The sequence below is a fragment of the Onthophagus taurus genome, chromosome 2 (assembly GCF_036711975.1).
Source record: "Onthophagus taurus isolate NC chromosome 2, IU_Otau_3.0, whole genome shotgun sequence".
Classification (NCBI taxonomy): Eukaryota; Metazoa; Arthropoda; class Insecta; order Coleoptera; family Scarabaeidae; genus Onthophagus; species Onthophagus taurus.
Window position 1 is genome coordinate 8,187,660 of NC_091967.1, and position 26,872 is coordinate 8,214,531.

General features: G+C 30.8%; 3 protein-coding genes and 1 long non-coding RNA gene across 8 annotated transcripts; 3 read left to right on the top strand and 1 right to left on the bottom strand.

Annotated features, from left to right (window-relative positions):
* Nucleotides 1-434: 434 nt before the first annotated feature.
* LOC111427635 (Argininosuccinate lyase) lies at nt 435-2,210 on the top strand. The gene is made up of 5 exons (XM_023062874.2): nt 435-523; nt 576-1,087; nt 1,138-1,531; nt 1,589-1,920; nt 1,978-2,210. The coding sequence occupies exons 1-5, from the start codon at nt 521-523 to the stop codon at nt 2,135-2,137; spliced, it is 1,401 nt and encodes a 466-aa protein (XP_022918642.2). The 5' UTR covers nt 435-520; the 3' UTR covers nt 2,138-2,210.
* A 959-nt stretch (nt 2,211-3,169) lies between these two features.
* On the bottom strand, nt 3,170-22,979 carry LOC111427532 (uncharacterized protein DDB_G0283697). 4 transcript variants are annotated; one of them, XM_023062724.2, is made up of 9 exons: nt 22,890-22,979; nt 13,118-13,322; nt 10,379-10,567; nt 8,199-10,323; nt 7,427-7,843; nt 6,352-7,282; nt 5,804-5,934; nt 4,222-4,318; nt 3,170-3,779 (listed from the first exon to the last, which is right to left on the bottom strand). In XM_023062724.2, exons 2-9 carry the CDS (start codon nt 13,286-13,288, stop codon nt 3,734-3,736), a joined length of 4,107 nt encoding a protein of 1,368 aa, XP_022918492.2. In that variant the 5' UTR covers nt 13,289-13,322; nt 22,890-22,979; the 3' UTR covers nt 3,170-3,733. The 4 variants fall into 4 exon arrangements, with proteins under 4 accessions (XP_022918492.2, XP_022918493.2, XP_022918494.2 ...); XM_023062725.2 differs by lacking the exon at nt 22,890-22,979 and adding an exon at nt 19,136-19,355; XM_023062726.2 differs by lacking the exon at nt 22,890-22,979 and adding an exon at nt 13,431-13,744.
* LOC111427535 (uncharacterized) lies at nt 14,253-15,626 on the top strand. The gene is made up of 3 exons (XR_011639644.1): nt 14,253-14,312; nt 14,802-15,108; nt 15,170-15,626. It is a non-coding gene; the product is annotated as an uncharacterized lncRNA (long non-coding RNA).
* Nucleotides 20,131-26,257, top strand: LOC111427534 (allantoinase). 2 transcript variants are annotated; one of them, XM_071194096.1, is made up of 8 exons: nt 20,131-21,837; nt 24,223-24,636; nt 24,690-24,841; nt 24,959-25,073; nt 25,128-25,408; nt 25,458-25,777; nt 25,830-26,035; nt 26,089-26,257. In XM_071194096.1, the coding sequence occupies exons 2-8, from the start codon at nt 24,478-24,480 to the stop codon at nt 26,230-26,232; spliced, it is 1,377 nt and encodes a 458-aa protein (XP_071050197.1). In that variant the 5' UTR covers nt 20,131-21,837; nt 24,223-24,477; the 3' UTR covers nt 26,233-26,257. The 2 variants fall into 2 exon arrangements, with proteins under 2 accessions (XP_071050197.1, XP_022918496.2); XM_023062728.2 differs by lacking the exon at nt 20,131-21,837 and adding an exon at nt 23,137-23,227.
* Nucleotides 26,258-26,872: the final 615 nt, after the last annotated feature.

Below are 26,872 nucleotides of genomic sequence, written 5' to 3' on the forward strand. Positions count from 1 at the left end.
TCCATCAGATGTTGTGGTTGCAATGATGATGAATAATTCAATAAAAAAATCAAAGTAAAGTTCCAATAAAAAAAGTTAGGTTAGAATTTTTTGATGACATTTTCATAGCGGGAAATTCAAAATCTTTGTAATTCAAATTTTTTTTTTTTTTCGAATTAGAATTTTGCAAACCACATTTTCCTTAATTAAAGAAACTTTCAATAATACGAAAATAATAATTTATTATATTGATTCATTGTTCTCTACTTTATCGACTTAACATATTTGACAGTTTTAAATTTACAATCTCAGACTAAAATTATTTAATTTAGAATTATGTAGATAAGTTTTAAAATAAATCCTTTTATTTATTTACTTTATTAACGTATTTTTTGGCCAGTGTCTGTTATTCGGTTTGATTTCTTTTCACGGTTCGCTAATAAGTTTTGACCTTTGATAACACTGTTTAAAGAAAAAGAGGATATCTCGTTCGCATTTCATAAGAGTGTGAATTAAAATCTTGTGAATAAATCGTTTAAAAATGGTAAGAACGTTTACTTTTTAATTAATTAAAATTTATTCTAAATAATTCCTAGTCTAATAAATTATGGGGTGGAAGATTTACTACGTCGACAAGTCCAGAATTAGAAAAATTAAATTCATCGATTGATTTAGATAAACGCTTATACGCTGAAGATATAATATGCTCAAAAATGTACTCGAAAAGTTTATGTTCTATCAATTTATTAACCGATGATGAAACTAAATCGATTTGTGATGGTTTGGATCGGATTAAAATTGAATGGGAACAAGGAGATTTTAAGATTTTACCTGGAGATGAAGATATTCACACTGCAAACGAGAGAAGGCTAAAAGAATTAATTGGAGAACCTGCAACAAAAATCCACGTTGGAAGAAGTCGAAACGATCAAGTTGCAACCGACATGAAATTATGGCTAAAAAAATCAATAAATGAACTCGATAAATGTCTGAGAGATTTAGTTCAAATAATCGTGAATAGAGCAACAAAAGAAATTGAAATAGTTATGCCGGGGTATACTCATTTACAAAGAGCACAACCCGTAAGATGGAGCCACTGGTTGTTGAGGTTTTTATTCAAACTTTTCTTAGAATATTTTTTTAAATAACTCTTTTTAGTCATGCTTGGAATTTTAAATCCGATTCTGATAAATTAGAGCAACTTTACACCCACACAAACATTATGCCATTGGGAAGTGGGGCGATCGCGGGAAATCCGTTCCACATCGAACGCCATCTATTGGCGTATTCTTTAGATTTCAATGCGATTACACAAAATAGCATGCAAGCAGTGGGCGATCGCGATTTCATCGTTGAATTTTTATTTTGGGCATCGCTAACCGGAATTCATTTGAGCCGATTCGCGGAAGATCTAATTTTATTTAGCACGAAAGAATTCGATTTTGTTACAATCAGCGATTCTCATAGCACTGGAAGTAGTTTGATGCCACAAAAAAGAAACCCCGATAGTTTAGAATTAATTCGGGGAATTGGTGGGAGTCTTTTTGGGCAGGTAATTACAGAAATCTGTAATTCTTAACTTTAAATTTGTTATAACAATTTTTTGTAGTGTTGCAGTTTAATGATGACTTTAAAAAGTCTTCCGTCAACTTACAATAAAGATCTTCAAAACGATAAAGAAACTATGTTTAGTACTTACGATAAATTAACTTCAATTTTAAAAGTTGCAAAAGGAACTGTTGAATTTTTGAAAGTAAATTCAATTAAATGTAGGGAAGCTTTAAGCTTTGAAATGTTAGCGACCGATTTAGCTTATTATCTGGTGAGAAAAGGAGTTCCATTTAGGGAAGCTCATCATGCAGCTGGGAAAGTTGTTACGGAAGCTGAAAAAAAGGAAGTTTTTATTTACGACTTAACCTTGGAGGAGCTTAAAACTATTAAGTAACACGATCCTTATTTTTTCTAATTTATAAATCAATCGTTACTTATTTTTTTTAGTGAACACTTTGATTCTGATGTGGCTAAAGTTTGGAATTACGAAAATAGTATAGAACAATACCAAGCCATTGGTGGTACGAGTAAAAGTAGTGTTTTACATCAAATTAATTCATTGGATGCTTGGTTAAATTATACTAATGTTGCAGCTAAAGAAGCGTAAATAATATCTTTTTAGTTTTGTTGTTAAAATTAAATGACAATTATTGTGATAAATAAAAAGCTGTTAAACAAAACGTCAAAAATATTTCATTATTCATTATTCTCAACTTGACATTTAAGATAATAAACATAACCTTAATTCAATTTTCTCTATAGAATTTCCTTTCTTTTCAAATTAAAATATTTACGTGTATCAACAAAACGAAACTTACCGGTTTTAATATTTATCCAAATGGAAACACAAAATAAAATCACTAAATTTAATGTTAAATAAAATCTGAATAAATTGCACTGAAGTTGTCAATCAACAACATAACCTCAAAATTCCTCAATTTTGTTCATTTTTAGAATTGTCTTCCTTTCCATATAAAGACTTATCACCAAACTTATCACTTTAAATATTTAACCAAGCGAAAACATAACGTAAAATCTCTTAAATTCATATTAAATGTAATCGAGATCAGTTACACCGACATTGACGTTTAAGATAATAAACATAACCTCAATTCAAATTTCTTTATAGAATTTCCTTTCTTTTCAAATTAAAATATTTACGTGTATCAATAAAACGAAACTTACCGGTTTTAATATTTATCCAAATGGAAACACAAAATAAAATCACTAAATTTAATGTTAAATAAAATCTGAATAAATTGCACTGAAGTTGTCAATCAACAACATAACCTCAGAACTGTCTTTCTTTCCATTTTAAAACATTAAGTTATTTCACCGAAACAAAACTTATCACTTTAAATATTTAGGCAAGCAGAAACACAACGTAAAATTTCTTAAATTAATATTAAATGTAATCGACATTAATTACACCGACTTTGACGTTTAGGATAATAAACATAACCTCAATTCAAATTTCTTTATAGAATTTCCTTTCTTTTCAAATTAAATTATTTACGTATCAATAAAACAAAATTTACCGGTTTTAATATTCATCCAAATGGAAACACAAAATAAAATCTCTAAATTTAATTTTAAATAAAAACGGGATGAATTGCAATGAAGTTGTCATTCAATAACATAACCTCAAAATCCTTTAATTTAATTCTTTTTCTAGAATTTCCTATTTTCCATATTAAACCAAGCGGAAACAACGTAAAATCTCTTAAATTAACATTAAATACAATCAAGATAAGTTGCTATAAAATTGTCTTTTTAAAAAATAAACATAACCTTAAAAATAACTAAACTTAATTCTTTTATAACAAAGTTAAGTAAATAACAATTAGTTTTTATATAAAATTAAAGTCTTTATTTTGTTTAAAGTCTTTAAATTAGCACATATAAAAAAATCACAAAATACCAAGCATATATTTTTTTAAATAATAATAAAGGAGTTAACAAAAATCACATTAGAAAGTAATTAAAAAAAAAAATATAAATTAAATGGACGGAATTTGTCGTTGTTAGGCGATTTCTTCCCTTTTTTTTTTCGTTGAATTAGTCTTATTTGTTTTGATTAAAGCCATGTTAACATTAAATTAAAAATCGTTATATTTATAAAAAAAAGGATTTTTTTAGTTTAAATCGATGCTTTTTTAGGAACTTAAATTCTAAATAAAGAAGCGTTTCTTTTTTCGATTTTTCATCGTTTCGTTGTCGAATCATATCTGGTACACTTTTTTATATTCCTGAAAAAAATAAATGGAAAAAAATTATTTAAATTAATAATTTTTGATTACTTATTAATTAATTGTTAAATTTATTATTATTAAATTACTTAATTGTTAGAATTTAATTGATTCTAGGTACAAAAATGTTAATCTACTTTAAATTTGAATCATTTTAAATTTATCACCAACCTAAATTTGGTAAAAAATTAACTAACCAACTCAAAAATAATCCCGTTTTAGTTTTAAATTAATAATAAATTAGTTTGTTAAAAAAATCTACTTGTTTTACGTCAAATAAAAACAAAAACCACTTTTGTACCTAGCAACATTTCTCAAACAATTATTTTTTCTACATCATGAACACAAACAGGGTAAACACTGCTTCCGTTCAATAACTTTATGCCTTTTCCTGTACGGATTTGCGTAGTAGTATCTATTATTTTGATTCATAGATACATACGCAGTCGAAATTTTTTCCTTATGAACCTGCTGTTGATGATGTGTTGAAGTGGCCCCATCTTTTGCGGATTTTTCAACTTTCGAACTTCCAAAAGGCACTTTAACAAAATAAATCTATTTATTGCTAATAAAACATTACAAAAACAATTTAAGATAATTTATTGCAAATAATATCCATTTACAACATTAAAATCTTTATTAAATTTCTTTCTCGAAAGATTTTCTCTATGATAATAATCAGAATAATTAATTTCTTCATCATAATAATCTCTAAAATAATTTTGAGTGTAAAACTTTGAGTAAGTTGAAGTATCGGAATAATAATCAGAATGATCATAATTCGAGTAACAATCGGTAGACTCGGTCGGTAAATTTTCGTTGTTAAAATACAAAGTGGTGATGCTAATTGGTTCTTGAGGGTAATAATTGTTGTTGCTTGGGTAATATGAGTAATATTTTGGTTTTAATTTATTTTGATTAAATTTTTGTTTTAAACTTTTTTCGTATTTCTTCGATAAAATTTCTTGATAATTTCTTAATTTACATCTCTTATTATATTCATCAATTAACGCTTTATATTTTAACATATAAATGTTCCATGAATTCTCCGTTATTATTCCAGAACTTAATGCCTCGCAATTTAACGAGAAATTATCTTCATCTTCATAATCAGTATAATCACAATTTTTATATAAAGTAATTGGTTCGTTTGGACAATGTTCATGATAAATATAATCCCCACCTGGTTTTAAGTACTCATAATTATCATTAATTTCAAATTTTTGTTGACATTTACAAACAAAAAGGTCGGTTTGAATTGATTTATCTTGTTTATTTCGACTGTTTTTCCATTCTTCACAAATTTTTAAATGCTTCTTTTCGAATTGCTCAAGTTGGGATAAAATTTCATCGGGATCTTTGAGTTTACGTTTTAAATCTTCAGTATCATCACTTCTAAACGTTGCGCAACCACAATTACAACCATCGTAACACTCACCGGACGTTATTTTATTCATTTTATTAATAATTTTAAACAATTTTTCTTTAATCGCCAAACAAATTTTCCGTTTACAATTTTTCGCAAATTTAATACAATTAATTCGATCGATTTCTTCCGGGGATAAATTCTCCAAAAATTTAATTTGATTTTGTAAATGAATGATATTCCCGTCTCTTCGACAATTTATCGATACCATCAGGTCGAGTTTTTTATTGTTAATATTAAAATTTGAGATTTTATTTAAATCTAACGGTGATAATATTCGATATTGAAATCTTTTCCAATTTTTTGGAAGAGGATGAGGTCTTTTGTAATTACTCAACGTGTACGTTTTCCGCAAACGCAATAACCCACCACAGATCCGCACATACGTACAGTCCACGTAAGGATCGTTTAAATAATCGTTAACATTCAATATTTCTTTGTAATCGGACATTAATACATTTAAATTGCTTTCCAAAACGAAAATTTTTTTTGACATTTAAACGTCAATTAAAAATCAATTTAATCGCGGGAAATTTAAATATTAACTGAAGTTAGCTGTCATAAGAAATGTCAAATATATTTTTTTAGGTTAACTTACTTTTAATATCTTTTTTAATCGGTCGTTTTTTATGTTCTGCCTTTAACTTATTATCTTTAGCCTTTTCTGCTGTTGAACGGATAGTGGAAACGGCTGTTTTATGTCGAATTTCAGGAAGTGCCAAAGGTAATCTAAAAAAAAAACAATTATTTAATTAATTAATTATACTTAATTTGATTAATTATTATTAATTATACTCTATTTTTTAATTCGGAGGAGTGTTTTCAAATTGAAGGGCCAAAAAGAAGAGTTGCCATTGATCAGTAAAAATAAAGTCCCTAGATTTACAAAGTACCGCGTACTATTACCCCAATAATGTGATTATTATTATTATATTGACATGTTGCATTTTATGTGGGACAAAGTAAGTAGGTACGCCCTGGTTTTCATTATGTTTAAACAAATAAGTAATTAAATTTATAAATACAGTTTACTTAAAATCCCCTCTGGATTTAAAACTCCCGCCAAAAAATAATTTTGAAAAATTACTCTTTCATTTTACTCCTCCGAATAAAAAAAATAGAGTATAATAATTATTAATTTCTTACCTTTCATTATCTTTATTTTTCTCCTTTTTTTTAACCTCCATACTACTTCCGCTTAAACTCATACTTGCAGTAGTAATTTTTTTTCGAATCAATCTTGGTTTTCTTAATGGAGGTACCTCGATGGCTAAATCTTCTGATGAAGATCCGTGGGATTGTAATAAAGCCTCCCGACTCGACGCTCTTTGTAAACGTCTCGCTTTCGTGATCGCTTTAGAATTACTTTCCATTGATTTCTTTTTCCGTTCAACAGAACTCGTAGATTTTATCGAATGTTTATCTTTATTAACACTATCAACGGAAGACGAAGACAATTTTTGTTGTTTACTAAAAACATTTTTCTGTTTCATTTTACTTTCGTTTTGTTGTTTCCACGATTTCGTTTCAGAAATCGTTTCTAACGGTTCCACCCTTCGTTTCGACTTTTCATCATCCGTAGTAGTGTATTTATGATCTTCATCGGTGTAACCATTAACAGCTTGAAGAATTTGATCGGCAGCTTTAGTTAATTCATCTAAAATTGAGGCATCAAATTCACGCTTCAATTTAGTTTGAGTCATTTTCTTTGAATTATTATTCATTCGCTCGACATTTTCATAAATCGGATTTTGATTTCGTTCGTTTGAATCCAATTTTTGCACAGCCTTATTTTTATCTGCTCTTAAATCTTTACGTTCAGCACGACGTGTTACTTGCGGCGAAATTGGCACCCCAAAGTAAGCCATTTCTGATTTTTTTGGTTGTCTAAGAACCAAATTCTCGGAATTAGGAGTTTTTAAGTTGATTCCATTTTTTTGTTGGGTTTGATAAAGTGTTGTCCGTGGACTAGATGGTTTTAACGGCTTCTTAGACATATCTTGATAATGTTTCGATTCATTATTAGAACGCTGAATTGATGGTGTGACTTTTATAATGTTGTTTAAACCATTCACATCTAATTGTAACAAAAAATTATTTAATACAATATTTTAAAACTTTAGATTGTTTATATGAAAATAAAAATGAAGTTGGTAACCATTATTACCAACTTCATGTTATGTCAACACTAAACTTTGACAGATTTTTAAAATTATTTTACCTTTTTCTAATTGTGCATGCAACCTTTTTTTACCGTCATCAACATTACAAGTCTGGGCGTACTGTGAAATATTCTTGTAAGCTGTAGCTCTCGTCCAGCTTCCAGAAATGACACTTCCAGCATCCTCGATACCATTGTCTAAGTTTTTCGTCATAAACGATTGGACTTCTTTATCGGTTTCGCTATCATCACTATAAACATCTTCATAAAGCTTCTTCAGTTCTTCAAGTTGTTGTACAGCTAATTTCGATTCGTTTTCATTATTATGATTTCGGTGAGGGTGATGATGATTGTGGAGGTTATGGGTTGTTTCAGTCTTAAGTGTGTTGAGTATCAATGAGGTTGATTTGAGTGGTTGAGACGCGGCTGCGGTTCGGTTGTTGAGATCAATAGTTATTTTCGTTGTTGTTGTGTTATCTGAAAAGTTGTGTAGTGCGCGAATTCGAAACAAACTTTTTTTTGAGGTTAAAACAGTTAACTACTTTTTATTGAGCGATCAAAAAGTAAAAATAAAACGGTGTTAGATAAAAGAAAATGAATAAAAAAAAATAAAAAGATTTGCATGCACAAGTAGAAATATTTAGTCTACGAAAAAAGATAATAATTTACAGTTTACGATAAATTGATGACAAATTTTTAGTAAACTCTAAGAGATGGCGTTACTTACACCTGTCATTTGTCAAGCCACTTTTATTAAATTAATTAATATTTACTAAATAATTTGCATCAAATTCAAGGTTATTGTCGTATATAATAATGAAAAATAACTCACCTTTCAATCCATCTTCATTTCTTGAGAAAGTACCCCTTTCATTCCTTAAATTCGTCATTCCTACCCTATCATTTAACAAATTTCGATGGTTCTCGCCATTTCTTTCAACAATCGTAGCAGATCCACCATTTCCAAAATTAATTTTAGTCGAATAACCTTTATTTTCAATTTTTAAATCTTCAACTTGTTTAATTCGATCTTGTACGGAGCAAAACGAGGGTGAATCAATTGAATTAGGAGTTGATTGGATTCTTATTGAATTTAATAAATTATCAGAATTATACTTATTATCTTGTAGTTTATTATTTTCGTGATTTTGATTTTGTTGATCGTAAAATGTATTTCTTACAGTTACGGTTGATCTCCAAATCGGAGGGTTTAAATCTACAGGTTTTAATTTAACACCCCACGGGGAATTATCATTTTTAAAGTAATCATTTTTGTTTGAATCGTTTTTTAAAGAATCGATTTTATAATGATTTAAGGAATTTTCTAATCCTAAAATATACGGTTTTGGTTTAATAGGTTTATTTTTTAGAATACTTTTAGGTGCCTCAGTTTCAATATTATCAATATTTTTATCTTTTTCATCGATAAACTCATTCGGATTAATATTATTATTAACAGTAACAATTCCGAATGTTTGTTGAAAAGATTCATCTTCATTTATTTGTTGATCATCCCCGAATTGAAATACCGGAAGACCGTTTGCGTTAAATTCTTCATTAGGGATTAATCCCGAATATCTACGTCTTCTTCGAAAGTTGTTTGTTGGTGGTGGTTTCTCATCTGTTTCAACAATGTTAACTTTACCTGAATCGGCGGCAAAATGTACCTCGGTTTTACAAAATTCGACTTTTTTTCTTCCCCGAATCAAATTATCATCATCATCTGTGTTAATAGCTAATGATGTTCGGCGAAATTTCGATTGATTTTCGTTAACGTATTTCATTTCGTCAACGGCTATTGAATGTCGTTTGATGTCATCGTTTTTTTTCCAAGATTCAATTGAATATGATATCCCATCGTTTAATTCGCGTTCAAAAATTTTTTTTCGTTCCACCAAAGGGGAATAATTCTTAGATATAATCGGTATAGTTATCGTTGTTCCTTCCTTTTTATTATTAAAATCATTAACATTAACTTTTGATGATGATTTTTTAGTGAATGGAAATATTTCTGATGATCTACAAATTCCACTATCCGTTGATGATTCAACTTTTGATTTTGATTTATTCGATATCGTCTCATCCTGTTGTACTTTTTCAAAACCATACGATTTCCTCCGATTATGCCAATCTTCATTTTTGTTTAAGAAATGTTTTTTTGATTCTAAACTCCCAGTTTGTCCATTTTTTTCCATGCCATAAATGTAAGATCGAACGTTATTTTTTGGGGAACATTCCGTACCTATGCCATCATCTTCATCTAATTTATTTTTAAATGATGGCGTTTTTTTTAATTTCCCTTTCATTTCTTTTATTGAATCAACCGTAACAAAATTGTCTTTTTGTTTTAAAGCTTCTTTATTTTCATTTTCATCTATATTAATAGTTTGAAGTATTTGATCTAAAGCATCAAAATCGAAGCTATTCCCTCTTAAAGCCGCGTTTAACCTCCTCCCTTTCTCCAAATCCTCTTTGATTCTTCTCACACTTCCGGTATTTTGAGGTAAATCGTCGACTTTTTGATAACTTTTTACATTTTTTACAGGAAACTGTAAAGACCTCCTTATTTTCGAAGTCCTCCTCCAATTTTGTAATTGTTCTAAATCCTCTAAATCTTCGCTACTTTTAATCGGTAATTTTTGATCTGATAATAAATTAATTAAATTTTCGTTTGAAGACGAACTTTTCGTTAAACTACTTGAACTATCATTTTCTAATTCGATAATTTCAATACCATCACCATTTTCTCTTTCTTCAACTGGTGCTTTTGTTGTTTTTGCTCCAAAGTTAACATTTTCTATTGCAGCGTTATGAAATTCATTACATATTTGAGACACCCTATATAAATTTGTTGCTGCCGTTGTTTGTAGTAAAGATCGACTTGGTGGTCTTCTTGTGGATCGTGAAAGGTGGGCTTTTGACTTTTCCGTTGATAAATCTATTGGATTTATAGAAAGCTAAAATAAAAAAAATAATTAATGAAATTACAAAGACACAAATAAAATTATTAACCTGTAAATTATCAAATTCAATTGGATTTGTTGATGGAGATGTTGAGGTCCACCTGCTACTTGAAACTGTATGGCTTTTGATGACTTGAAGACGTCCGCCGGGTACGTGACTATTGAAGACTTCCAGCTGCCTTTTAGCTTCCTGCTGAACGTGTCCGTCCGGTCGAGATCGAGCCCTGCTGTCGACTACCTGAGAAAAGACCAACAGTCTTTGTTTAAGCTGTCTTAGCATTACTCATGAGGTTAGGTGGTGACGCGACCTCGATCTTTTCAAAAACATTAATTGGCCAATAAGTAACATAACTATAAAATGTAAAAATCAAAAAATAAAGCACGAATTGAAACAAGGTGAACAGAAAGAGTTCAAATTTAATTCTTGTTTTACGAGTGATTTTGAACTCATTTTAATAGCGGTTCATTTAAAATAAGAAAAAGCACTTCCACGAATTCCAAATCGGTTGATTCTTCGTATTTCTCGCGTGGGATTTTCTGGGAGAATTCCGGACACGTCCGAATGATAAATGCGTCTGCATTCGTAATGTAATAAAGTATTTAGAGGCGGTTTCTTTTTCATGTTTTGAACTATTTTTCAAACCAGATTTTTTTGTCGATACAAATTTATTAGTTTATCAGTTCTCCGTTATACGGAATAACGCGTATCTAAAAGTTAAATCAAAAGATATTAAAAATTTAATCGATATTAACCTAAAATAATTTTTTAGGTTATGTTAAAAAAGATTATGCAAATACCGATTATTAAAATGTAGAAACTATCGAATTAATTAATGATTAAGTAATTTAACGTATTTTGATGAGTTTTTTTACTCCATTTACACTTTTCTTTGTAATATAGCATATTTTTAAGAAGAAATAAGTACTCAAAAACTTTAACTGTCAAAAATATGATTTAAAATTAATACGGGGAGTTATCGCTAGATGGGGTGAGAAATTGTTTAATTTTTTTTTAATTTAACATTAATTGTTACTTAACTTTTATTGGTAGATGATGAATATTCAATTTGAATAAAAATGATTTCAAAATTCTTATCTTTAAGATCAAGAATTCCAAATTTTATCTTATCATTCAATCTATAGGCAACCCAAATTACAATCCCATTAGTTTCATTTTAATCCTTAAAGAGTATGTATTAATTAATGATTAAGTTATTAAACGTGTTTTGGTCCATTTACACTTTTCTTTGTAAATAAGTACTTAACTGTCAAAATATTATTTAACACGGGGAGTTATCGCTAGATGGAGAGAAATCGTTTAAAAAGTTTTTTTTAATTTAACATTAATTATCGCTCAAGTTTTATCGGTAAATGATGAATATTAAACGTTAAAAGAAGAACAATAATTTCAAAATGTCTACAAATCTTTAAGACATTTAAATTTCCCGATTAAATAATTCAAAATTTTATCTTATCTTTCAGGCCATAGGCAACCCAAATTACAATCCATTAATTTCATTTAAATCCTTAAAGGATATTGAGTAATCTTCATGTCTTCTGGTTAGGTTGCATCGAAAAGGTTAATAAAAAAGGTAATATAAATCATTGCGTTTCCTTTTAGTCTTTTTGCCAGCTTCTAAGCTTTAGTCTTTATCGTGTAGATAAATATTGTCCATTAGAATAAGCCAGATGATCGCCATAACATATCAAATCTTTCCCCTAATACAACTGTTATTGAGTTGCTGCTATAAAATCCGGAGTACTACTTCAACACTCTCCTCCAGTTCGATTTTTAACAGTTATGTTTCTTAATTCAAAGGAGGATTTAAAAAAGGTGTTTGCGCAAACTATGCTGAAGGACTAACCATGATTTTTAACATTAATTTTTCTTTACAGCTGTATTGAGAAAGACGATTTGGCAAAAAGTAAATTAAAATAAATCGTCTCAATCGTTTCGAAAGGTGTAATTTTCTGAGACGTAACTCGATTTAGAAGGTAATTTAATAAAATTAAGTTACTTACTTAAAATAGGTTAGAGTTTCAAAACCAAATCGAATTGATTTTCTTTTTTCAAATTAACACTTAAAACTCAATAAAAATTCTTTTCTTTTATTAACTCAATTTGTGTTGACTATATTACTTTTTCTTGTAACTTTGCACAAAGTTGTTGTTGGGTGGCTCTCAAGTTCGCCTCTCTTTAACTCAAAGACCCGATTTACTTTCACTCAACCTCGCCACAACCACCACCGACACCAATTTACATGAATGTCACGTTACGATTGTCGTCGTCGTCGTCGCCGTCGTTTTACTACGGTCACGTATTCGCACGCCGGTTCTTATTTAAAATTCATTAAAATTTCGATTTGTTTTAATTAGAAATTTATAAGGAAATAAATGTAAACAACTTCCATTATTATTAATTTTTAATTTCAAAAAGGAGTCTTAATAAAAATTAAAATCTTATTTAATTGATGTATTTTTTCATGGTTTAAGATGTAATTTAAGTTACCTATAAGGTTGGTAAGCCTTTTTTTTGTGTGTAAAATGAGAAAGATATTGCTTTGAAACTAGACATTCGTTTTAAATCGGAGAAAGCGCTCACCGAAGCGAATTGCCATTCATTCTGTGCGGTCACGCTTTGAACGGGAACAGAAGGAAGAAGGAAAAAATTGGAATTAGAGAAACTCAAAATGCTATCATCATAAATGATTTTTCAATCTCATCGGAATATCTAAACACTTCAATAAAACGTTTTTTTTGTTTGTAAATACTAAAAGAAATTAATTACCTTCCTATAATTATGCGATGAATTTTGTGTGCTCGCTGTCCAGTGGTCAGTCTCCAATCTGGCTCTTTCAAGACACCCGGTGAGACTGTCGATTCTGGACCATTCGTGTACGTCGTGGTTATGGAACGGTGGAACAGTTCCGTTGCCGGGCGTTGCGGCGACAACTTCCATCGTTTCAGTTTGTAAAACGAATCGTTCCAAAATTCTAGCAAAAAAATGAAAAATTAATTATGTTATCATCGCAATTATACCAAAAAAAGATGTAATTTAATATTTTTCCTTTATTCTCGCTTCGTTTAGTGAATCTTTGTACCTAGAGTGTATTTCGTAGGCGTTTGTAGAGGTTGTGCGCTAACAGCAAAGAAAAAGCTTAACGTTGAGAGCGCTTGGCTTCGGTCTGGTTCCGAAGTCATATCTCCATATACGGCGGTCGACTGACGAAGTTTTTCCACACACACGAGACCGTCGTGACCGATAGAACTACGGAGAGTCGGAGCGTTATCGATATTTCAACGATTTAAACGGACTATTTATTGTCCACCGAAGGGGGACCTCATAGCGTTTTCAAACCCGGATTAAACCAGACTTAAGTCTTATAAACGACAGTATACTTGAGAAAAAACTCATCTGAAACACAAATCTTTAATAAAATAACTACTTACTTAATTTATTAAAATAACCGCAATGATAGCGTTTGAAAGTAAACAAATATTTGATTTTTAATTGAGGTTATTATAGGTGACAGTTTTCTACTTTACCTATACCGAATCTAATTAGTTAATTCAAATTTAACAAAGTATGTTTAGTTGAATAATGATTTTTAAACCGTTATTAATCAAATAATAATTTTCTTTTTGATATTATTAATAATAAATTACAACAACGTATTAAAAATTCTAATTATTATAATTGAATTGAGTGACACCTAGTGACATATTCTCCCAACATATTCATCAAAATTAAACATAAATTTCCTTTAAAATTAATCTAATAAATTTTGACTTATGTTAGAATTTAATTTGTTGATACGAATTACAACATAATAAAGAAAACGAAATTATTTAGATTTATTTTACGTAACAAATTGTAATACGTATTGCATTCTATGTTATCGACATTGTTGTTTATTGATAAAGTGTCAAAGTCAACTTCAAAGTTCAAATGTACATTAGTGAAGACAAAATATTAATAAAATGTAAGTGAAATAATGTATACAGCGTGTCCCGTATCTTCCGCATCAGAGCATTATACGGTTGTAGAATACATTATTCTGAAGCGATCTTTCTAATAAAATTTTTTCGAAATGTTTATAATAACCGCACGGGAACTGTTTAACGACGACCAATAACGGACGACTTTGATTCACCGAAAAAGTTTATTTCTCTTCCCGTGACGAATCTATTGGTGAGTACGCGTGGGAAACAAGTTATCATCGGCGTAGCGGACCGGCCGAGGGTGGCACCGATTACCTGAGTCTGATTTGCGATCTGCTGATTGGACGAAAAACAGTTCCTTTAAACAGTTCCCGTGCGGTTATTATAAACATTTCGAAAAAATTTTATTAGAAAGATCGCTTCAGAATAATGTATTCTACAACCGTATAATGCTCTGATGCGGAAGATACGGGACACGCTGTATAGACGTAAATTATTATGATATACATGAAGTATTTTTTATTTTCTAGTTTGAATAAAAATAAAAAACTAAAATATTATAAAATTAAAGAAGAATCGCTAAATACTAAAATAGAACAAGGTGTTTCTCTGGTAATAACACCTATCGGTACACTACAAGAATAACCTCGGTCTTCGAAAACGGGTACAAACGTAATGGCGTTAACTGTAACGTAGACAATCAGCGGGTATTACCATATCCCGGATGTCGGCGCCGCAGCACATATGTCCGGGCAAATTGCCATCATCATCTTTTCTTCGTTCTCTTCTTAGGAGGCTCTTCAACTAAAACCGCTATTGGAGATTTGAAACGAACGGGTAATTGCTTTTATTGAATTGACATTTAAAAAAGAGATAAAAATGATTTTCCTGGTTAAAGAAAGAGGAAGAAGAAGAAGGCACCTAATTTCTAACCTTGAAAAATAAGAGAAAGAAAACTCGACTTGTAATTATTGCGTTTTGTTGATGTTTTAATAAGTATTTATAAATGCCGTTGCGGGATGATGTCACTGTGATATTAAAAAAAAAATCTAACACTTCCTAATGTTATAATGAATATCTTTTTGACGTCCCGAAGGCTTTTCCCTAATTTGGTGCGATGAAGGGTACCCAGTTTTGGAAAAATCAATGTGAACTATGACATTTCTATATACCTTACTTGATTTTATTTAGTTTTTTAATCACAAATTCATTAATCTAAAAAAAACTAAAAAAGAATTTTATTATCGCAAGATTAAACAACATGAATCCGGTAGTATAACCTTTAAATCTAAATATTTATATGTGGGTATCATGTACGTACAGTGCGTATTGAGAAAAATAAAGGAATAATACAAGGTTGTCATTTCAATTAAGCAATAATCGAAACAAAAGAAAGCCACAATGAAAAGAAAGGAAACAACGGTTAAATAAAACAATGTTTTTTCCTTATTGCTTTTTCGAATAAATTTAAATAATGTACAGAGGTGAAGTGATCGATTTAAAATCGACGATAAACACGCGCTTTCAATACGATTTAAAATTGAATCGATTTGTTTTGTGTTTTGAGGTTATGGTCAGGTTTACGAGACGTTACAATGACATTTAAAACAGTTGTACTAAACGAATTAAAATATATCCACCAAGCATTGCGGAAAGCAGATTACCCTGCAAACAGCTTAATCATTGAGAAATATCTTTTGTTTGAGAAGTATGGTTCTATATCTAGCACCATTCTAATATAAATGAGTTTTTAGAATCAAAGGAATTAGTTGGAACAGAATTAAGTGCAATTTATAATCGTAATCATAAGATGTGTAGCAGTGGCAAGTCTAACAGCTTGCAATGAATCACCTTCAATTCATCCCTAAATAAAAATACAACACCTTCGTGGAAATCATGGCTTTGAAACCAGCGTTTGTACCTTTGTTATCCAGTTTATCATGCACATATTTTTGCTGGTTAGGTTGCAACTTAGATTTTCCCCTAAACCTATTTATTTTCCTAGTTTCATCAAAAGCTATCTTCCTTCACCGCTCACCTTACCGTGACTGTGATGGCGGTCTTCCATGAAGTTCATAAGACAGTCGCGCAATCAGTGTAGATGTAACCGATATTAATGTCATTGTGCACAACTCTGTTCACTGCAATTTCGAAGAAAAAAGTGTCTACTATTCAACGACACTCTAATATTCTAATAGTGCAAAGGTTTTCTTGAAGTGAAGAAAATACGATCTCTTTCTTCAATTCTGTTTATTTCTTCAACGAATATCTGGAACCATCCACATTGCTTCCTTATCATTTTTTGAATGCTGCCATACAAATCTGAGTATGTGGGTATTAGGTTTATTATTACAAATGGCTATTAGGTTTGTTGTTTAGACTAAAATAAATTTACTATTGCAGCAATTCTTATTAAAGAAACTTTTGATTTCATAATAAAAGCAAGCACGTGTTAAGCTTTGATGGCAAATAGTACATAGAAGAAACTTCATGGATTACTAATTCGTTATCAAACACCTGTCAGATAGCGAGTTGAACAAGAAGGAAGGAAGGTTGTAAGCATTGTTCATAGACCTGAGATGTGGGAGGAAATGACGAGGAGAGGTATCACAGAATGAGGAGAAGAGGAGGGAAGAGGCGATGGACTGGAGACAGTTTTTGGGAGAGGGGGATGAGGGCGAGAGATGGAAGAGGGAGTTGATTTGGGCGACAAGCAGAGGGTGGAGATGGAGGAGCGGGGTAGAAGGTGACATGTATTATATTATAGTAGAAAATATTGTAAACATAGTAAACAATAAAGCGCTTACCATTATTACTATTTGGTTATCAGCCGCGAAATACATGTATTACAAAACCAGAAATAAACACAGAAATGAAGAAACGATAAGAACCAAAAGCCAAAATAGTAGCAAGAAAGTGACTTAGTCTTGATCAGACGGAAGATAGCAATTACAGGGCAGTCAAGGTAGATAATGCCAAATTTCAGAGATAACACTTTGCTGCCAGAAATTTTCAAGTAGGTCAGCTTACAACCTGATTATGTACTTCAGAGTATTCAACTAGTAGGCAGAAGTATTTGCAATTAGCATTACAAGGCAACACAAAGAACAAGGCAATAACATTATTATTAGATCCCAAATCATATCGGTGTGGCTAGCAATGAAGTGGCAGAAAAACCTGTACGTGTCAGCAATCTAATTTATGGTGGCCAAACAAAGAATTAGGCGATGAGTTGAAGAAAGGTTTACTCTACTCTGGACCAATTCTCATGGCATGTAACAATCAAAAAAGTTTATTGTTATCCCTGCTGTCAATCATATCCGCTAATCATTTATCATTATTGATTCTGTCAGGCAGAAAGAAAATTCCCATCATTATTTAATGTGCGTAACTGCGACTGATGAAGAATAAATTTTAACAATCGGAAACCGGTAGGAAATGTTGTGGAGTTATTGAGATATAAATTATATCAAAAAAAAAAAAGTAAAAATTAATAATTTTTTATTACAACATTTATAATGAGTGCTTATTAGTTTCGAAGTGTCCGGTTTCGAAACGGAAACTTTAACTCTGAAGGAAATTGCTGAAATTGTTTTGGAAAGTAGATATTTTCGATAATAATTTCCAATCAATTTTATATTATAATTTATTTATTTATTATTTTCTTGTTGATAGTAAATAATCGTTTTCCGATAAAACGCGATTGAGATTATATTAATTTTCACGTGATTACGGCCAATTTATTAGTTCCAATTATCGTTGCGAACGGGAGAGGGCGCGCTCGCGCACCGTTCGTTTTTAATCCGCTTTTCGACGTTCAAGGCTAACCGGATGTATCCGGTAAGTGTCCACAGCCTTTATTTTTTTGTTATTTTTATTTTATATATATTTTTTGTTTTCAAGTGATACCAACTCTATTATAACTGTCAACGCTGACCGCCGGTACAAATTACGGTTTTACCAATTGAGAAGTTCGCTTGAAAGCGGTTTTTATTTAATCATTTTTTCCTTGAATCAAGTTTTTCAACATGTCAATTTTAGACGAAGAGAAACGAAACATGATTAAAAATTAAATCTTAGTCCTCTTAGTACTTTCTATTCAACATCCTCCTAGGTTTAAGACTTTTTACCTTTTAAACAATAGCACAGAGGTGGAAAATTTTAACCATTTGAATTCGTGACTCACACAAAACTTAATAAAATTTCTATAGTGAGGTTAGGTTTTATGATGACTTATTTAAAAAACGGTTTTTTTTATCCCATAACAATCAATAAACCGCAAATGAACTGTATTATTATTTATGCTAATTTGTGGCGAAACTTGGCGAAATTTCGAGTACCTAAGTCTTGACTCATTAAAAATAACCTCACGGAAAGTAAAGATCCGAGTGTTAATGACAATAACGGGCGCATTTCACAATTTTCCGAGCTAATTTCACTTTTCAAACAAAACATCACTGTATTAGTAAATTTTCTAAAAATCATCCAAAACAATGTGTCAAAAAATTAATTTGACAGTTAAAACGTCAGATAAATGTCAAATTATTTTAATTCATTATTTTTTAAACTAAAGTTTCTATCAAACTCATTTAAAGCGTTCCAATTAACCTTTGCGTCTTTAAAACCTTTGGTAATTAGAGTGCCGTAAAACAGTCTGCAATCTTCGTTTATCTTTTTCCCCCTTGCGAGTTCAAATGAGATTTTAACAGTTATCGGGAGATTTTTTTTCTTGTTTTGGTCTCGTAATCCCGCTTTTAGATACAGTTAACCAACCCAATGACCATTTTCTTCTAAGAATTAACATTTTACATTCACCTAAACTTATTTCTAATCGATAAAAAAAAATTAAATCGTATTATCTCACCTTGTATAACTTAATCTATTTAAGAATTTATTATTGATTTCGCCACACTTTAATCGTTTATCGTACTACCGAAAAATACCCGCAAAAACTCCTTTTAACTTTAATTATATAAATATTTTGTTTGAATGAAATTTGCGCGGTTTATTTCGATCTACGTTGGCGACGACGCGCTTAAACCAACGACGATGACACGCGAAAAACAGCTGAAGACTGCGTTGATCGTGGTTATTTCTTCTGGTATATACCCATTTCGCGACCTCTGGAGTCCTCGTCGTAGTCGTCGTTCGTCGCGAGGCCCCACCTCTCGCACTTCCTTCCGTCTGTACTCCGCCGCCAGAGGTCAGTAACTGAACGAACGAAGAAAATCGCCGGGGCCATGACCTTAACGTCTAGATTTGGATTTTTTTTCGTTTCTTTATTCGTTCACTTACTTTCGGGTGCTTCAAACTTTAAAATGCTTTTAAAATGAACTTTAAGAAGAATTTTTAATGTTTGAATAAATATTCCTTTAACTCATAAGATAACCTTAAAGCTTAAAACGTTTAATTTTAAGTTGAAAAATTGTAAACTAAAAAAAAACTCTCAACTAGCAGCGTGATTTGAAGGTAATGTTTGACCAAAATCCTAAAATCAAAGTTAATTCTGTGTTATCTTCATTTTAGAAATCCACTGAAAAATTCACATACACAAGAAACTTTTGGGGCAGAAGAACATTTTAAAGCCACAAAGGTCTACTAGGCTGTCATTTCTGCTTTTTAAGATTGCCCTGGGAAAGGTAGTATGAGATGCAGGACTCTGAACATCTGGAACAATATTCAAGAAGTCAGCGCAGATCTTGGCATTCGGCAAAATTATGAACAATGCTGGTACTAAATGATGAAAATAATCGAATTTGCTATGCAAACAGCTTTAGAAACAGTATACCTATAAAACCATATGAACGAAATCGTATGATTTTGGTCCCAAGACGAGCCTCTGATACTGCGTGTAGATACGGCTTTGGTCTGGAGTCGTCAACAGGTTACAACTGAACGCAGTGCAGAAGTAACAGAAGCATTGAAGAAAAATGAAAATCAAACTGTGAAGGAAATCTAAAGGCCGCAGCTCTAAATTGCAGGTGCATCCAAATTATTCCCTAAAGTTCCTCAGCCGTTAGTTTCTTTTTTCTATGGATTTCTTTTCCGCATAGTAACTTCCTCATCCTCCTTCATCTTCAGAGATAGGTATTCGCTATTTGACAAAGTGCCTAAATAAGGCATAAGATGTGTCGAAGTCCAGCAATCAACGTATCGGCCCTGATGAGCAAAACACTAGAGTGCGCTTGAAACACAACCACCGTTAGCGACGTACAGGTTACGTCTGAATAAAACATGAAAACCGAACCTAATCCTGACCTCATAGAGTCAAAACAAGTCTGAGAATGGCTTTGCGGCCTTGAGTCTTACGGGTGGGTATTCACTATATGACAGAGTGCCTGAATAAGGCATAGGTTATATCGACGTCTGAATAAGACGATGTTATGACACCGTTCCTTGTCAGCGAAGTTTTGCAATCAACGTGTCAGCCCTGATCCTTCATCTTCACCATATCTTTCGTCTCTCTCTTCCAATTCTTGCATCCCAGCACTTCTCTTGCTTAATAACTTGGAGTTTTAGATATTTTTCTCCTCTCTTGATATTGCCCATATATCGGATGAGGCATTTAAATCGAGACGACCTTATAATTCATAAACCATCAGTTTTATCGCAAAAAAGTTTCAGATAAAACTTTCATCATATGAAGGGGGAGAAAATATTCTGTACGTTGATTGTTTTGCCCACTCATGAAATCCTCAATATTCTCCAATATATCCACAACTCAAATGAATCCAGTCTCTTAAACTCGATTCCTTTCAATGGCCAAGCTTCCATCCCATAGTACTGATGGTGCGAAATATTTCTGTAAGTGTACTTTTTGTTCGTCGTTCGATTCTAATTCGTGTTTCTTGAGAATTGTTGGAGCCGCCTTTCACAGCACCTAGATATTTATTGGGTCGGATAGAAGAATACAAAAGATTTGCTTCAATTGTGGAGAAACAGGCCATGAGAGGACTGAATGTAATAATGCCCCTAGGTGCTTCTGGTGCGACGCCCCGGGCTCTGGCACTTCAACTTCAAAGCCGCCTTGGCAGCTAAAACGGATTTGCCACAGAACTCAGTATAATCAAGCGAGAAAAGAAAATCGACCTGCTTATAATCAGCGAGCAGTATCCTCGGTATCTCCACCATCTGGGTGCCTAGCTGTAGTAGGCTAAAGATCAGAAGCCACGGCGCGAGAAAAGGTTTAGTCTGGGGATGACGGTAGTGTTTTAGATCAGTTTCAGTTAAACACCAGGGAGATTACCTGAGATGATGAGATGAGAACGACCAAATAAATGAAGGTTACGCCAAACACCGATTATCTCATATCTGAACAAAGAAGGCTTCTGGGCACAGTGAAGTTACATCTGTGATTTTGTATGCGCACTAATATGACCCAGAGTCCGAAAGCATAAAAGCTACAGCCATATGTTAAATGCAATGAGAAAAATCCGCATCATGTTGAACAGAAGAGATCCCTCAATAAAGCTATACTCATAACCTAAAAATTTTTTTATAGATAATTTGGAGAAGATTAAAAGATTGATTGATGATAAACAATTTTTTTCCTCAAATCTTTTTATGGTAAGTCCTTCGATTTTTATTATTTTTTGTTAACACGTCCTTTAAAGTTGCATTTTTTGTTGCGTTCGTATTAAAAAGGTCGCTAAAACGCCATTTAACTCATCTTAATCTCGGTATAGAATCTGACAATAGCGAGTCGTCGACAACGGCGACGTTTGTTATACGAACGCGACTCGAAGAAGTAACTTATAACGAGACGCGGAACGAACAAAACGAAAACAAACCCGAAACAAAAAAAAAAAGGTAGAAAAAAGCGCCGCGCGGCAACTCGAACTGTAAGCACTTAAGTTGCGCGCCGCTTTTGGAGGACACCGCGCCATATTTGGCGTTACCGAGCGGGCCGTTTAAATAAACAACGATTTACGCTGGACGCGCCCCGCGGTTCAAAAACCAATTTATCATCTCGCCACATATAATTTCAATAAAAACAAAATATAAAAAAATAAATTTAAAAAAAATTGGTTGTGTGTATGCAACCAACATTACTTATTTATTTCCAAATTTAACGTACAAGTGATGTGCCATCTATTGGTCACGTTTGATTATATTTTACAGCGACCGCTTTAAAAACAAAAAAATGTTAATATCAAAAATATTGCAAAACCCTCATTTAAACTAAATAAGGTACGATCAACTACTTATCTATCATAATTTATGACTTTATGATGCCGAGGTCTATGATATAGTCGCGTTATTAATTTATTGAAAGTAAAGTGACAAAGATTCGATTTCAAGTTTCAATTTGCTCTGTCGCTGAGTGTTGGACCCTTTCTAACCGTCCAAAAGACCTTGGGCCATATCTTTAACGCCTACAAACAGCATATTTCTTAACCTAAAATATTATATCGATACTTTTTTTAAATCATTTCTATTTTTAGGTTAAATATAATTGTTTTTATAATAATTTGAATTCCATAAAAATAACATTATTTATTTTTTCTTTTCGTCATTTTTTTCGTCACCCACGCAAAAAAACGTCCACACACCCAACATCCTGTTTCATTTTCGAGCATCTGTTCAAATATTTTTCAAAAAACCAACAAAATACTCACCCGCAAACGTTTCTTTGACAGTTGATACATTCGTCTCTGTTGTCGTAATCTTTTCTTTCTTTTGTTTATTTTTTTTATCACAGCCACCTGATGTACGAAATTAAATTCGCGTTAATCCGTGACTAACTTTTGCAAAACTCACTAGATCTTTATTTTATTGATATATTAACTTTTATATTATCACAACTTGTAAATTAAATAGAACTTTATCTTTCTTTTTTTAATAATTGACGATTAAATCACAGTTTTAACGGTGCACAACCTCAAAAACACCTCACCGAAGTATCACAGCGCGTACACTACTACTACTTTACTTTACTACTAAAAGGAGCAAGGAGGTGAGTTTTTATAAATGTTATAAGTTCTCTTCTCTTTGTCGTTGGTTTCGTTTCGCGACTCTCGTATTCTTACTCGTTTGATTCTGTTGCTACTGCTGGTTGTAGAAAGTCACTCACCTGATCGCGTATCACCTTTAAGATCTTAAATAAAAAATAAGAATCAGGACGAAACAAAATGTATTTAAAACATAATAAATAAATTTTTTAAAAGTTAATGCGGAAAAGTTATTAAAATAAATATTAGAATATCATTATTGTTTTTAAGACGCCATCTAGATTTTCTTTACATTGTGTTTTGACATTTTATTCAAAAATTTTTTTTAAATTTATACATTATTTATTCATATATTTTATTTATAATTGAAACATAGAAATATTTAATTTTAATATAATAATAACGTAAATATACGATTTTTAATAAAATTTTTTAAATTTACCACATTAATTTTAGTTAAATTTTTTATCAACAGATGGCGGAAGTTAATATCCGAAATTGACAACATTATCATTTAAATTACCAATTTCATTCATTTCAACTTAACCTATAAATCATCAAATTTGTTATTTAAATACAAACATTTTTAATAAAATCATTTTAAACTTACCTCATTAATTTTAGTTAAAATTTTCATCAACAGATGGCGGAACTTAATATCTAAATTTGACATCTCTACCATTTTAAAACCAATTTCATTCATTTCAACCTAATCTATGAATCATCAAATTTGTTATCTAACAATAAATATAAGAATTTTAATATAATAAAAAGTCGTAAATATTCGATTATTAATAAAAACATTTTAATCTTACAACATTAATTTCAGTTAAATTTTTCATAAACAGATGGGGGAAGTTAATATTCAAAATTGACCACCTACCATTTTAAATTACTAATTGCATTCATTTCAACCCAACCTATAAATCATCAAATTTGTTATTTTAATCCTTTTTAATTATTTATATTTTAATTATTTCGTTTTTTTAATTTGTTTCAGTTACAACTATAACCTAAAGTGAAGAATATAACAACTAATAAACTAAAGAATAATATTTATCAACAAAATTTTAAAAATACATTTCTTTCTAATTTATCAGAAGTGAATATTAAACAATGATTAAAAGGGAATAATCAGTTGATATGGTATAATTATGTCATAACGCATGCGTGGAATTCCAAGAAGATAATTGTTTTTCAAACAAGTTTAAGTTAAAACCCAAAGTGAAGGAAATATACAAAAAATATCTTTCAAATGGAGAGGAAAGAGAAGTTATTTTTAAGCGAAAACATACTTTTTGAAGACGATTTTTTAAACGGAGGTGTTTTAGTTGATTTTAACGGAAAAATTAAAAATATTTTATCAAGATGCGATATTGAAAGAAACGATTACTTACAAAATTCGAGCATACAGGTAAATTTAAAGTTATTTTTCCAATCAAACAGTAATAACTATTTTTTATTTAGATTTTTTATTTTGATTCAAAAGTTTTAATGCCTGGAATAATAGATACACATGTTCACATCAACGAACCAGGAAGAACTGATTGGGAAGGTTTTGAAACGGCCACGAAAGCTGCTGCAGCGGGTGGAATAACAACAATAATAGATATGCCATTGTAAATAATTTCAATAATTACTATTATGTTAAGTTAATCTAATTTTAAGCAATATTTTTTAATGAAAAATTTTAAATATCAATTTGGTTGCATAATGTAAAAATTTAATTTTTACAGAAATTCAATTCCACCAACAACAACTTTAAAAAATTTAAAAACCAAATTAGATGCAGCAAAAAATCAAATTTGGGTCGATGTCGGTTTTTGGGGTGGTGTTGTTCCTGGAAATGAGGTAATAATTGATAAAAATATTTTATATCCGTTTAATGTTTAGTTTTTATTTTAGAATGAGCTTTTAAATATGATTAAAGCCGGAGTTGTTGGTTTCAAATGCTTTTTAACCCCTTCCGGAGTTGACGAATTCGAATACGTTCGAAAGGAAGACGTAGAAAAAACGATTAAAATTTTAGAGAATACTGGATCCGTTTTGGCATTTCACGCGGAGTTCGAAGAGAACGATATCTGCGAAGGTGATCCAACGAAATATGAAACGTTTTTAAAAACACGACCAGAAAAAATGGAAGAAGACGCTATAAAGTTTATCATTGATTTATCAAGAAGATATAAGTAAATTGAAATTAATTGCTAAATTAATTATTAAAATTTGAATTTTTAGCACTAAACTTCATATAGTTCATCTCTCCACTGCAACTTGTCTCGAAACGATTCAAAAAGCAAAGTTAAAAGGGAATTTAACCGTTGAAACATGTCACCATTATTTAACGTTTAATTCTGAGAATATTCCCGATAAGGCCACTGAATATAAATGTTGCCCGCCGATTAGAACTAAGGAAAATAAAGAAAAATTGTGGATAATTGGATTAGGTGATGATATTATTGATATGGTTGTTTCTGATCATTCTCCTTCGACGCCTGATTTAAAAAAGGGTGGAAATTTTTTAACCGCTTGGGGTGGGATATCTTCATTACAATTTGGTAAAAACCAATTTTATTAATTAATTTTATTTAATAATTAAATTTTATTAAGGTCTTTCTTTATTTTGGACCGAATTAAATAAAAGGAATAAAAAGATATTTGAAATTACCAAGTATATGAGCCAAAATACGTCAAAGCTGGTTGGGTTGCATAATAAGAAGGGGAAAATTAAAGTTGGGTTTGATGCCGATTTCGTTATTTGGGATCCAAATGATTTTATAACGATTGTGGAGGAACAAATTTTCCATAAAAACAAAGTAAGTATATGTAGATCAATGTGTATTTATTACTTTTTGAATTATATTTTAAGATAACACCATATTTAGGTATGAAATTGAAAGGAAAGGTTTTTGCTACCGTTGTTAGAGGGGAAATTGTTTATAAAGATGGAATATTTTGCGATACAAAAATCGGTAAATTATTAATTAATGAAAAGATATTTGGTGAAATATAAAATAAACATTTGCGTTTATATTAAATTATTCCTATTAATTACTTATCACTCCTAAAGAACTGGTTATGAAAATCAAAATATAGAGTACCTAATTTAGGTGGACAAATTTGATACAGTATACAAAACGTATCTACTTTTGCTTTTACTCTACTAAGTGAAATAAATCATAAAAAATATTTGAAATTTCTATTACCATTCTGGAGTAATTCGCGATTTTCATACTGTAGGTGTAATTTGGGTTGCATAAACTCATGTTTAATTTGAGATTCATTTTATAACGATTACGGAAAAAGGAATTTTCCATACATATATAGATAAGAGGATTTATTTCTTTTTATCTATTTTTGTTAAGATTATAACATATTATTGTATGAAACAAAAAAAAATAGATGTTAATGACATATTGGAAAAAATTGTGTAAATTAAAACGAAACTTTGAAAGTAATTGCGTAAACTTCTCTCAAAAACATTAATTCCGCTTTTAATCAACAATTTTACATAAACAAGTTTTAAATTTAGAATCATTTAATCCAGTAGATTCTAGAAAAAGGATAAAATATTCGTCCTTTGACGTAATCATTATCAACTTTATAATTCATTAAACAGAATTATTTTTTATTGTTGTTAATTTTTCAACTAA

Coding starts and splice junctions, on each gene's coding strand:
- LOC111427635 (XM_023062874.2), top strand. Junction 1,088..1,137: donor TGGAGCCACTGGTTGTTGAG/GTTTTTATTCAA, acceptor AACTCTTTTTAG/TCATGCTTGGAATTTTAAAT. Junction 1,532..1,588: donor GTGGGAGTCTTTTTGGGCAG/GTAATTACAGAA, acceptor AATTTTTTGTAG/TGTTGCAGTTTAATGATGAC.
- LOC111427532 (XM_023062724.2), bottom strand. CDS start 13,288: ATGGAAGTTGTCGCCGCAACGCCCGGCAACGGAACTGTTCCACCGTTC. Junction 7,844..8,198: donor AAATGAAGATGGATTGAAAG/GTGAGTTATTTT, acceptor ACAACTTTTCAG/ATAACACAACAACAACGAAA. Junction 7,283..7,426: donor GCATGCACAATTAGAAAAAG/GTAAAATAATTT, acceptor TGTTACAATTAG/ATGTGAATGGTTTAAACAAC.
- LOC111427534 (XM_071194096.1), top strand. CDS start 24,478: ATGGAGAGGAAAGAGAAGTTATTTTTAAGCGAAAACATACTTTTTGAA. Junction 24,637..24,689: donor TACAAAATTCGAGCATACAG/GTAAATTTAAAG, acceptor TTTTTTATTTAG/ATTTTTTATTTTGATTCAAA. Junction 25,409..25,457: donor GATTTATCAAGAAGATATAA/GTAAATTGAAAT, acceptor TTGAATTTTTAG/CACTAAACTTCATATAGTTC.